The sequence below is a fragment of the Miscanthus floridulus genome, chromosome 1 (assembly GCF_019320115.1).
Source record: "Miscanthus floridulus cultivar M001 chromosome 1, ASM1932011v1, whole genome shotgun sequence".
In the NCBI taxonomy this organism is placed as follows: Eukaryota; Viridiplantae; Streptophyta; class Magnoliopsida; order Poales; family Poaceae; genus Miscanthus; species Miscanthus floridulus.
The window spans coordinates 201,398,225-201,410,622 of NC_089580.1; the positions used below are offsets into that span (position 1 = coordinate 201,398,225).

The following is a 12,398-nucleotide window of genomic DNA, read 5'->3' on the forward strand; positions in this document are numbered from 1 at the left end:
CATAAGAACCTTAACATACAACAGAAAAAAAAGAGACATTAGGTGATATCTATTTACAACATGAAGACAAGTAGCGATATAATTTGTAGTTAGGTATTGACACATTAGCTAAATTACTTTTTAAAATGTTATTCACAAAGCATAACAAACCTGGTCAGAGATGAATGCTCTGTACTGCTCAGAATCTAGATTTAGGTTCCAATGGCCAAAAAATTATGACAGTGTATAGTTATGGTACTGGATAATTTTTACGCTAGTGCTAGCGTCTAGACGTCCGGACGTACCCGCGTGTCCGGACGCCCGCCACATGGGCGCCCACGTTCGTCCAAACGTCGCCCGCGTCTCCTGATGCCCACACGGAGACCGCTCGCGCCCCCTCTACTTCTCCCACCCAGACACCTGCTGCGGCAGGTGGTTCCTAGCAACAACATCCGATCTATTTTTGAAACATCGAAATGAAACATTTATAAACATACGTCCGAAGACAAATGAAACACTTGAAGCTTACATCTGAAACACTTGCAAAAACACGTGAAACACTTAAAAAGCCATTGAAAAACACATGCAACATCCAAATAAAACACTTGCAACATATATATGAAACATATGCAACATCTAGACAAAAACACTTGCAACATATGTTTGAAAAATAGATGAAATATTTGGAACAAACTTTTACAACATATGTGTACAACCATTGCAACATATAAAATACCACGATCTACTTTTGCAACATCCATTGAAACACTTGCAACATAACTCTGAAACATCTGAAATACTCGAAACATACGCTTTGCAACATTTGCTTCCAAGCGCAACATCTGCTTGCTGCTTGGACGAATGAAGGCTCGGTGTAGGGCCGGCCGCGCATACCAGCAACATGTCGGAGGCAGCACCAGCGGCAGTGATGTGCCGATAGATATCTGTCCCGGCGAATGCGTGCAGGAGATGGAGAGAGGTGAGGCAGACGCGGAGGTAGCGTGGCTGGCAGCGTGGAGAGCCACCAGGGACGACTCACCAAGGTTTCTATCCTGTGGCCGCAACGAGCAGGAAAAAGGGGGTGGCGACGAGATTTGTTCGGTGAGCATGTACATGGGAACTATGAGCCTGAGGCGGCGTTGGTGGAGCCAGGAGTACGATGCGAGAGGGCCAAAAGGAAGGGAGCAACCGCAACCGGAGAGCTCCGGGCTCGGCCGACCCTGTATGCGTGCGTGAGCAGCAACCAGAGAGGGAGAGAGAGAGCAGCGCAACGAGAAAAGAGGGACTAGCGTCGCATCTCGGTCGAGTCGGACGGTTTCTCATTCTCCCCTGTTTATTTGTGAGGTCCACCGGAAAGGAGCGTGAGAGAGAGGGGAGCAGGCATATTGAGCTCTGCAGGCTAGGAAGCCGCGCCCGGAGCGATGGATGCCCAGAGAAGAGCATTACCATAAATTTTAAGGTAAAAATCCCATAATAGTCTGATAGGTTATTTCCTTGAAAAGCAAATGGTTCAAAGTGGTGGTTGCACATACCGTTGTACATCATTGCTGGTGTAGTGGTGTGAAGAACTGAAGATTGCTGCACAGACTAGTGCCAACTTATGTTTTCAATTAAGTGCATTCCTGCGATGTTGTTTAGAAACTTATAGTGATATCGCCAAACAATAATTGTTCATGGGTCTTGAGGGATTCAATGCCAATTGAGATCTCTGCCATATTGTAAAGGCTGAGGAAGAAAAACTTCGCAAGGTTTGGCATGGCTCCTTTTATCTCTACTCGCTTTAGATTAGGTAGATCTCTAAGATAAAGGGTCTTCAACTTGATAAACCGCCCAGTACAAAAGACTAATTTATTCCCAATTTCCCATTGTATGTTTTGTATAGAAATAGTTGAGTCCAATTTGGGAACGTAGAGAGGGATTCCAAGGGGCTTTCACTCAACCGGGACCAATCTAGATGCAATACAAAAACACATTTTGCTATCTTTTTGATGAGAGGAGATTCTAGAATCCCTATTGGTGATTGCCCAGTCAAAAATAGTTTCTAAAGTTTAAGTGTTGGATGTTCCCAACTAGTCAAGTCAAGCACAAATTATGTAAAGATTTATAAAGCTGTTCATAGCAGACCATTTTCATCTTCCATATCCTTAGGGCAACTCCAATCAATCCCTCAAAATTTGCCCCCTACTCTCACAAATGAGGACCCCTCATCTAGATTTCAGCCCTAATTTCTCTCTGCACTCCAACTGAACTCTCATTTCAGCGTTCCTAATTTCTCTCACCTATATTTTATACATAACTCTCTCAATGAATACAGGTCACCGTTGCCCTTGAGCGAGCGCGGGCAGGGATGAAGGCCACCTGTAGAAGAAGGAAGCTGTCGCGCGCACCTGAACGGAAAACTCAGCGGCGACGCGAGAACCGGGCCGTTGGTCTCCTAGGCAGATGAGGGATCGGTTAAGAGTCCCCCACATCTAGGAGATGAGGAGAGAGAAATAGGAGACCCTCATCCATCGGGGTTTGGATGAGGGATTGGTTGGAAACGAATTTTTGTGTTTAAACTCTTAAAAATAAGATAGGAGTTGAGATAGGGGCTGGTTGGAGTTGCCCTTATGCTTCTCAGCTGCCTCAAATCAGCTAAATGACAGCGTGCCCTCTTGTGCTTCAATTCCATGCAGCTATTGCAACTCTGTTAGATTCCCTAGTCCTCTAGGGATGGACATGGACATACCATTGTGACTTTGGAACTCCCCCAAATGGATTAGTTACCTTTTCACCGAACAAGTGTCTTAGCTTCTTCAAACCTGCAATCCCATGAGGTAGCTCCTTTATGTTTGATCTAGAAAGATCTAGTGTAAGCAAGTTCAAGCGCTTCCAGATACATTTTGGAACCACCTTTGAATCACGCAAACCCAAATAACGAAGATTGAAGAGTTCTCCAACAGATTCTGGAACCTCTGATAGGAAGGTGTTTATAATAGACGAAGGAAATGAAGTTTCTTCCAGGAACTGATATACAGCTGGTCACCTTACATCAATTTCAATATAATGATGATGATATTTATCTTGCATGCATGCAACACCAAAACATAAATTTCAATATAATGATGGGATGGTTTATGCGGCTGATAAGCCGACTGATGTTGTTTTGTTGTGAGAGAAAAATACTATATCATACCTGATAAGCCGCACTGTCAACCCCCAGCCCACGACTAGTGTCAGTGCCATCCACTAGGAAAAATTGGTCCTGCCAAATGAGTTTCTTTCTACAAGTTATATAAGAACAAAGAAATATATGTAGAAATCATACAGACACATCCCACATGACTGACATGTGAAGAACAGAGAGAGAGAGAGAGAGAGAGAGAGAGTTCATTCCAGGCGACACAACAGAGCAGTGGTAGCACAAGAATTGCAACCAGCCAAATGCCCAGACCAGTGCAGAGCGCGCACACAATCTCAAGGCGCTTACAGCTGCCGCTCAAGTGTAAGGCGTTTACAGAGCAGACAACGGCTGTACACTACACCCCGGTGCCGCTCCTCTTCCGCTTGTTGCGCGGCTCCTCCGGCCTCTCCCCCGCCCTTGCGCCTGCGTCGCGGCGAAAGGCGTGGAGCTCGGCGGCGGCCTTGGCTGCAGAGACCATCAATGCGTCGGCTTCAGCGGCTAGTCTCGATGCCTCCAAGGCGGCGAATATCCGTGCCGTCTTGCCTAGGTCTACTTCCAAGGCACCACCTCGCCGCTCACCTAGTGGGTCAGAAAGTAGACAGTTTGTTCTGTCGGCGGAGGCGTGGACCTACCTTGTCGAGAACGAGCGAAGTGGTTCGTCGGCGGAGGCGGCGATGAGGGCCCAAAACTCTTGAAATATTCAATATGGGCCTCTGTTCGTATCAGGCCTACTTCCTTAATTAAACAAGCCCACGGCGATTTTACCCATCTTACGGTCTTACCCACACCAATCGTATAATTGCAATCCACGGCCTCCTCGCCTCCCTCCCCTTCTCGGCGTCTCCTCCGATTCCTTCCTCTCCTCTCCTCCCCTCTCCATCTGCTCCCACTCCGCCTCGTCTAGGGTTTTGCCCCAAACCCTAGCCCCCCGAATCTCCCGCTCCATGGACGTCGAGGGCGAGGTCCCCGCCGCGGCGGCGGCGGCGGTGGCAAACGGCCTGGGCGGCGCGGAGGAGGCCTCTGCGGCGCCGGTCTCGGCCGAGCAGCTGGACGTGGAGGCGTACGCGGCGCAGTACTCGGGCCGGACCCGCCTCGCGCGCCTCCTCTTCATCGCGGACCGGTGCGGGGTGGAGGCGATGCAGCTGGAGGCGCTGCGGATGGCGTACGACGTGATCAAACGCGGGGAGGACGTGCAGCTCCACCGCGACGTCGCCGCCAAGATCGGCGGCCGCCTCGGCCCGCGCTTCGGCCTCGACCAGGCGTGGGTCGACGCCGTCACCCGCCGCGCCGATCAGCGCAAGGAGAAGCTCGATAACGAGCTCAATGGATACAGGGTGCGGAAACCCTACCCCTTTACCTTTCCTCGGAGTACCTGCTGTGTAATGGCATGGTATTTCCTTGTTTGTGATTGTGGTTGATTTACTTGCCTTGTAGTTACGGTAATAACTTACTGTGTGCTTAGTGTAGTTTACTGACCGTTGGGCTAATGCCTGTGAATTCGTTCGTATAGTCCTAAGCACTGAAGATTATATGCAAGCGTCACATTTCTTGTATGTTTGTGCTTTGCTAACTTGTGATTACAATACATTTTGTGACTATATTTATTATTGGACATATAAAACAATTCATTTATCGTGTCCCATATATGAAACTAGTTGTGATTTCCGTTTTGTGTTTTCTTTTGTGGCCTTAAATGGGTGATATATCTCCTATTCTAAGGTGACACGTGCTTATCACGAAAATGTCCTATATGTTTACTCTCGATTAAACCTGAAACGGACACCTAGCGTCTCGTTTAGTGCCTGGGTGACCAATAAAACTCTGGACGCATCTAGGCGTGAGGCAGTGCTTAAGCAATGCAGAAACGCAAAATAAGGGGGTGGCATGGCTGGCTGGGTGAGCTATCTGTGACTGCACGGGCTGGCGGGCAGCAAAAAACCGTGCGGAAGAGTCAGGGAAAAGGGAAACATGACGTGTGGGGATCAAAATTACAAGTCCCTTCACCACTTCTTTGCAAGTTTGCAAGAATTGGAATCAGAATTGCCTGAATGTGTTACAATGTCTTCTGAAATTGAAGTTGGGAATCTAATCTGAGTCATACGTGTTCCCAGGAAAAAATTAAAATTAAAACAAATAAAAGAGCACAAACGCTTAATCGTGTTTAATCTATGTTTAATCCGTCTAGGCGCTAGGAAATGGCCTAGTGCCTGCCTAGCGCCTAGCGTCTTTTGGAAGCTTGATCCTCTCTAACCTCCAATCTACATTGATTCTCTTACTGCAGACAAACCTGATCAAAGAGAGCATCAGAATGGGCTACAATGACATTGGTGATTTCTTCTATGCCCATGGCCAACTTTCGGATGCCTTCAAAAGCTACATCAGGACTCGGGACTATTGCACCACTTCCAAACATATAGTTCAGATGTGCATGAATGTGATTCTGGTTAGCATTGAGCTGGGGCAATATGCACATGTTTCAAACTATGTCAGCAAAGCAGAGCAAACCCCAGACTCTCTGGATCCTATCATTGTCGCAAAGCTGAAGGCAGCTGCAGGATTAGCCAACTTGGAAACAAAGAAATACAAACTTGCTGCTCGTAAGGTTAGTCATCAATTCCTCATCTCCACAAAAGAAAACTTTAACTTTCAAGTCAATTTCGTGCTTCAAGAACTCCAGCTTCGCTTGATCATGACGTATTTGTTTATCTTGATACTTGCTTGTGTGGTTGTTATGTTTGCTAGCAGTACCCTAGTTATAAGGTATCAAAATAAGGTCATGATTGATCTAACCCTTTCCATGGAGCTTCCGTCATGAAGCTGGTTGATTTGTTCTATTCGATTTTGTAGGAATTAAACACTTCATACGATGTAAGATAATTTTTAGTATTTCTTCAATGACTCTGACGGTAGCTGGAGTTGTGTTTACTTTTAAGTGAATTTGTTTAGACATATGATGTTTTCCAACACTTGTAGTCAGTGGTGGAGCTTGGACCTATATCTAGCAGAGGCCAATCATTAAAGAACAAGGCTAATTTTAAATTTTCTTTTGTCAAGCCAAATGGTTGGAACTAATGTAATCCTATCACATCTGGATAGGTATCCCATTTTCAGATATAATGGAATGTCCCTCTAGTTCTCTTTTGTTGTCTACCATGTAGGGCTTCTTACCAAGTTATGTTTTCCCCTCTAGTTTGTTGATACAGGAATTGAACTGGGAAACAACTACTCTGAAGTCATAGCTCCTCAAGATGTGGCGGTCTATGGTGCACTTTGTGCACTTGCTTCTTTTGACCGTTCAGACCTGAAGGTTTGCCATTTCAGTCCTTATTTGTCTAGCGGAACATGTTCCATTTATGCTGCTGTTCTCAAAATGTGATTGCTTGCACATTTTTCCTAGAGCAAAGTCATCGACAATATCAACTTCCGTAACTTTCTGGAGCTGGTGCCTGAAGTAAGGGAGCTGGTTAATGATTTTTATGCAAGGTATGATGCTATCAGAATAGCCTTGTGTATCATTGACAATCTCTATCTTATCAGGGTTGTTGGTTCTTGCACTTATCTTGTGGTAAACAGTGCAGCCATGTATGTTCTGTTAAAATAATGACTCGCAGGGCATTTCAGATATGTTTCCTGTATAGCAGAATAAATCCTGTCTTGGTTCTTTTCTTTAATTGCAGAAACCAGTATTAACATTTGGCTATTCAGAAATATCTTAGTTCTATTACATTTTTTTATCTCCTTTTTAATGAACAATGGCAAATTAAAACCAGTGAAAGCTGAATTGCCTGGTTGTTTCCATAATAGGAGAGCACCACTGAATTTCATTATCTAAGCAACTGGCATTCTGCCTCATCATGTTTCTCTACCTTCCTGTACATAACTGTTCTCTCTGCACAGAAAGGACTGCAGAATATATATGGGTAGTGTTTTATTGATATTGTACTGCAGAAAATTCTTTTCTCCTTCTGTATAATTTATTTAGTATAGATTGATTGATCTAAATAGTAGTAAACGAATGGGAGGTAGCCACCACACCTTGTTGCAGTATAGTTGCATGCAGCTTTCGAAGCGCCCAACAATTACTATATATGAATAACCATGAATTGAAAAGCGCTCAAGTATTATTTCATATGAGAACATATTGCTAGAAATTGAGTTACTACTAGTTTGAAGTTGCACATGCAAAAGGATGAAAGTAATTTATCTGACCTGAGGAAGCAACTTGATTGGTTCCTCTGGGGGGAATAAACAATTTTTTCTTGGTCTGCTACTTTGACCTTCTGTAGAACTTCTAGAGTTACCAGATTTGCCTGCTAAACTGGAACATTGAATTATGTGTTTGTATTGTTAATGTAGAGCTGTAGACCTTCTATACCTTCATTATCATCCATTAGCAAGTTAATCAATACTGCAATTTAGAACACGAGACTTTTGATTTTGGGTGTCCATTTCTTGCTGCCTTGTTTTACTGTATTTTGTTTGAAGTTCCTTTTTTTCTGTTACCTATTTAACAAAGGAAATTGCCATATTCCAGTCGCTATGGATCTTGCTTGGGCCATCTTGAGAAGCTAAAGCCTAACCTGCTCCTGGATATCCATTTGCACGAGCATGTAGAGACTCTGTATATGGATATTCGCTACAAAGCGATCATACAGTACACACTTCCCTTTATATCCGTTGATCTCAACACGATGGCAACTGCCTTTAAGACTTCTGTCACCATGCTGGAGAAGGAGCTGGCCGCATTGATTACTGAGAACAAAATACAGGTAAATCTCAGAAGTTGCTCATTCTGAAATTTGTGTGCATTTTGTGCGCTGCTTCTAACTGAAACCTTTGCAGGCCCGGATAGACTCCCACAACAAGATCCTCTACGCAAGGCATGCTGACCAGAGAAATGCAACTTTCCAACGTGTCCTTCAAACCGGCAATGACTTTGAGAGAGATGTCAAGTCCATGCTTCTGCGGGCCAACCTCCTCAAGCATGATTACATTCAGAAGACGAGTGGACCAAGGAAGATGTAACTTGCGAGCATTGCTGCTAGACACGGCTTCCTGCCTGCCTCTCCTTTTTTTTGGAAGAATTGTTCTGGATGTAAAAGGTGCATGCCTCTCCCACTTCTTTTTGGTTTCTAAAAGTTCTTGAGGTAATGGATGGTTGAGCATCTGGAGATGTGATGATCTGTCATTCTCATTTTGTGGGCAAGATTTAGTTTTGAACTCTTAAATGCTTGGAGGTGGTACATATGAGTCTAGACAAAATTGCTCGGTGGTTCTTGGAATTTTTAACTTGTCGCACCATATTGTTTTCTTTAACGCTTGTTGTGCTCCACTGTTGCATGGGCATCCATGGTTGACGCTGCCGAAGTTTAATTGAGGCCCATTTAGCGACCTGCGCCGTGTGGGTTTATCAATGCGGTTTGGACTGCAGTTGAGGTTAGTTTGCGGGTACGGTTTGGACCTGCGCCGTGCAGTTGTTTAGCGATTGTTGATATGTGATGCGTTGGGCTTAGTACTTTCAGTGAGTACTCCTTTTCTTTAATCACCCACTTGTGATCAATTGGAATCTTGAGAACATGTGCAATTCGAACATACACATATTGCCAAGAAACGCACTAGCACTCAAGTGGAAGGCAAATGGTGGTTGCGCGTCGGAGACATTAGCCTGTTCGCTTGCTCGTAAACGATCGTAAATTTTTAGCCAAGAATATTGTTTTTCTCTCACACCAAATTAGCCAGCAGTCAATTGGAATCTTGAGAACATGTGCAATTCGAACATACACATATTGCCAAGAAACGCACTAGCACTCAAGTGGAAGGCAAATGGTGGTTGCGCGTCGGAGACATTAGCCTGTTCGCTTGCTCGTAAACGATCGTAAATTTTTAGCCAAGAATATTGTTTTTCTCTCACACCAAACTAGCCAGCAGTAAATAATCCACGATCTGATTGCTTGTCCACGGGTTCAAAGGCGGCGGCTCGCACGTTACACAGCCATACTGACAAGACAGGCAAGACGAGATTCCAAATGTCAATAATTGCATTGCATTTTGTGTAGAAGAATGAATCAAATGAACAGGAGATAAGATCTCAACGAGACTCTACAGTTCACAACCCCATCAAAGAAGCTATCTACAGTGACAGTACCCTGGCCGGAAGGAATACATTTGTGTGTGCATGACAAGCTGGGTAGGATATACGAAGAGAAAAGAAAAAAAATGGGTGGCAACTCGTGCTGCTGCTGCTGCTGCTGGATCATCATCAGTTGGTGCAGTTCCATCTGGCGGTGGGCACGCAGCTGAGGTAGTGACACCAGTTGCAGCTGTCGTTGGCGTTGGCGCCGCGGAAGACCATCGCCATGCCGACCGCGAATCTGCAGAGGAAACAAGACGACACACGCAAGGAATGTGTTCACGTACAGCTTGAGCGTGGCTGTTGAGACCTCGAGACTTAAAATATGAGTAAGTGCATGCTAGTCTTCTCTAAACAAAACGACATAGAGTATCGTGCACAGCGTGGTTGTCAACACGGTGCACGTTGGCTAGCTAATAAGCTAGTGAAGGTTGGCTGGTGAGGAGAAAAAGGAGAATCCAGGCACGTTACTCCTGTGCTGGACAAAGCAAATGGCCAGCTACGCAGGCATATATGATAACATACAGTAATAAATAAATCAGGAGAGCGACGGGTAGTGACTGCGAGAGGGTGCCCCTTTCTCCTGAACCGTGCTAGGACTCTCTAGCCGGCTGCGGGCTGCCAATTCATCACTTCACATGATGTGATAGTACTCTAGAGCCCGGGAGGCAAGGGCAACATCACCGTTGCTTCGTGGCGCATTGTCAATGCCCACCGCACATCGCATCAGCACGTACGATGCCTGCCTTAATCTTTCGACCGGTGTACTACGTGCGTTGACCAAATGGTGTGGAAATGGTGTGTGCATGCATGTGGTGATGGTGAACGGGTGATGTGATCGATGCTTACCCGACGACGAGGAGGAGCAGGGCGACGGCGAGGAGGATCCACTGGTAGGCGAGGTACTTCCTGGCGGTGCAGGGTGTGCCGGCGGGGAGGCTGTAGCGCTCCATCCACCCGAAGTGCGGGCGCATGAGGACGACGAAGCCGAGGAGGAACCCCGCGAGGAATCCGCCGATGTGCGCGAAGTTGTTGACGTGGGGCAGGATGCCGAGCACCAGGTTGACGGCGGCGACGAACAGGAGCGTCGCCACGGCCGCCGCCTTGTTGGTGTAGATGGTCCAGTTGGTGAGGAGCTCAGAGAGCATGGCGCCCAGCAGGCCGAAGAGCGCGCCCGAGGCACCCACGGAGATGTGGTTCCGGATGAAGAGCGACGACAGCACGGCGCCACCTAGGCCGGAGAGGACGTAGATCGCACCGATCCTCACTGCAAAAGAACATTTGGGGACATTTCAGTTGCAGATTTGCAGTGCAATTATTGGGGTACTCCAGGTAGGTAAGGTAGCTGCTCCTGCTCTGCACTACTGACCGTATCCGAACTGCTGTTCGAGGCGCATGCCGACGAAGAGGAGGCAGAGCATGTTGGCGACCAGGTGGAGGACGCCGGCGTGGAGCCACATGCTGGAGAGGAGGCGCCAGCCCTGGTGGTGGTGCACCACCTTCTCCCAAACCAGTGCCCCCATCTTGGTGAGCCTGCAATGCAGTTGCACAGCACAACGAAAGTACAGGGCGTCAGGCAGGCAGGCCCCACATCTGGTGTGGTGTGATCTGAATATCTCATCTGATCGCACATCACATTCATGCACGCATGCTGTTGCTGTCAGCCCAGCCCCACTGGGAACTGATAACTGCAACTGATCCAGCTAATTCCGTCTTGTCCCACAGTTCGGCTCGGCTAGGCTGTATGATGAGATTGAACTGCTGCTATGCCCTACCGCATGTTTTTCTAAGCGATCCATCCAGTCGTACTCCACGAACTCCTGCTGGGGAAATAATTTGCCTACGTTCTGGATCTGAACCAACTAACCGGACTGTAATGATTGTTTACCGCTACTGATTGGAAGAAGGGGAGAAAAAGTAGTTCTTCGGGAAGGAAAACAGGTTGAAACGACCAATCTGCAATGACCAATCTTCCGTAGCTAGGTAATAGAGCACTGGCGTGCTATGAAGAAGTTTGCAGGCAACGCAAGCAAAGCAAGCAGTGACAGATTCTCTGCAAGAACATAACAGAAGCAGCACGTCTCCAATCCAATCATTGCGTTAGTGAGTCCCCGATGACTAGACTAGATCCGATGCAGGTTGCAGAAGCCAGCCCAGGAATTTGATCGATGGATCGATTGAACAGAAATGAGTAGAGGGACGAAGGAACGAACGAATAGTTGTACTCACGTGGCGGAGGATGGTCCGAGGAGCGGGTTCTGTCGCAGCGGCTGGAAGGAGAAGCGGCCGAGGAATCGGGCGATGCACTTGCCGTCGCGCGGCGTCGTGTGCGCGGGGCAGTTGTTTGCGTACATGGTGATGACGAAGACGGTGATGTTGGCGACGAAGAAGACGGGGACGATCCATGGCACCCACTCCCGCTCCCCCTCGTGCTGCGGGTACAGCGGCGACGGCACCTTGCCGGGCTCCTTCCTCACCACGCCGCCCTTCTCCACGTCCGCCCGCGTCGCCATGCCTTGCCTTGCGCGTGGGTGTGGTGCGTGAGCTCCTGCAGGGAGAGCGAGCGAGAGAGGTGGTGTGCGGGTTGGTGTAGTAAGGAGGAAGGACGGCGAGACGTGAGGAGCGGCGGGGTGGGAATAAATAAACGGAAACGCGCGAGCCGGAGGAGGCGCGGCGCGGCGGTTTTTCTTTGAATTCCCCAGGCAGGGCAGGGGTGGCGCATGGCTGGCTGCCGCGGAGCGACCGTGTTGTGGTGGCACTGTAGTGGCGTGGAAAAAAGAGTTGGACGTGCGTGCGGCGGCTGCAGGTAACCGTAAAACTACCTGCTGCCAGCTGTTTTCACTTTGAACCTAACACCAACCACTGAGCGACAGCGTGCGTCACGGTTGCCACGGTTATGACCTTGTATACATCTATCAATGCTTATCAAGGTCGATGTACTGTTGTGCTGTCACGTTTACGTCTGCAGCAAAACTGCCTAACACAGGGCCCGGCGACCCTAGTAGGCGCCGATGCCCGGACAGCAGCGCCTGCCTCTTTCCTTGCATGACCTTGTGGGTCGGCGTCTACCACGCTTGGCCCAGGCTGCATCCGACGATCAATGATGAGTAGGGTTTTGTTTAACAT

At 47.7% G+C, this 12,398-nt stretch overlaps 2 protein-coding genes across 2 annotated transcripts; one reads left to right on the plus strand and one right to left on the minus strand.

The window, feature by feature from the left end:
* The first annotated feature begins 3,955 nt into the window (after positions 1–3,955).
* LOC136509315 (COP9 signalosome complex subunit 1-like) lies at positions 3,956–8,443 on the plus strand. The gene is made up of 6 exons (XM_066504142.1): positions 3,956–4,476; positions 5,424–5,744; positions 6,333–6,449; positions 6,540–6,625; positions 7,677–7,911; positions 7,985–8,443. Exons 1-6 carry the CDS (start codon positions 4,087–4,089, stop codon positions 8,165–8,167), a joined length of 1,332 nt encoding a protein of 443 aa, XP_066360239.1. The 5' UTR covers positions 3,956–4,086; the 3' UTR covers positions 8,168–8,443.
* Positions 8,444–9,159: 716 nt separating this feature from the next.
* On the minus strand, positions 9,160–11,908 carry LOC136509322 (RHOMBOID-like protein 2). The gene is made up of 4 exons (XM_066504154.1): positions 11,502–11,908; positions 10,642–10,805; positions 10,122–10,539; positions 9,160–9,513 (listed from the first exon to the last, which is right to left on the minus strand). The coding sequence occupies exons 1-4, from the start codon at positions 11,783–11,785 to the stop codon at positions 9,402–9,404; spliced, it is 978 nt and encodes a 325-aa protein (XP_066360251.1). The 5' UTR covers positions 11,786–11,908; the 3' UTR covers positions 9,160–9,401.
* Between the last annotated feature and the right edge of the window lie 490 nt (positions 11,909–12,398).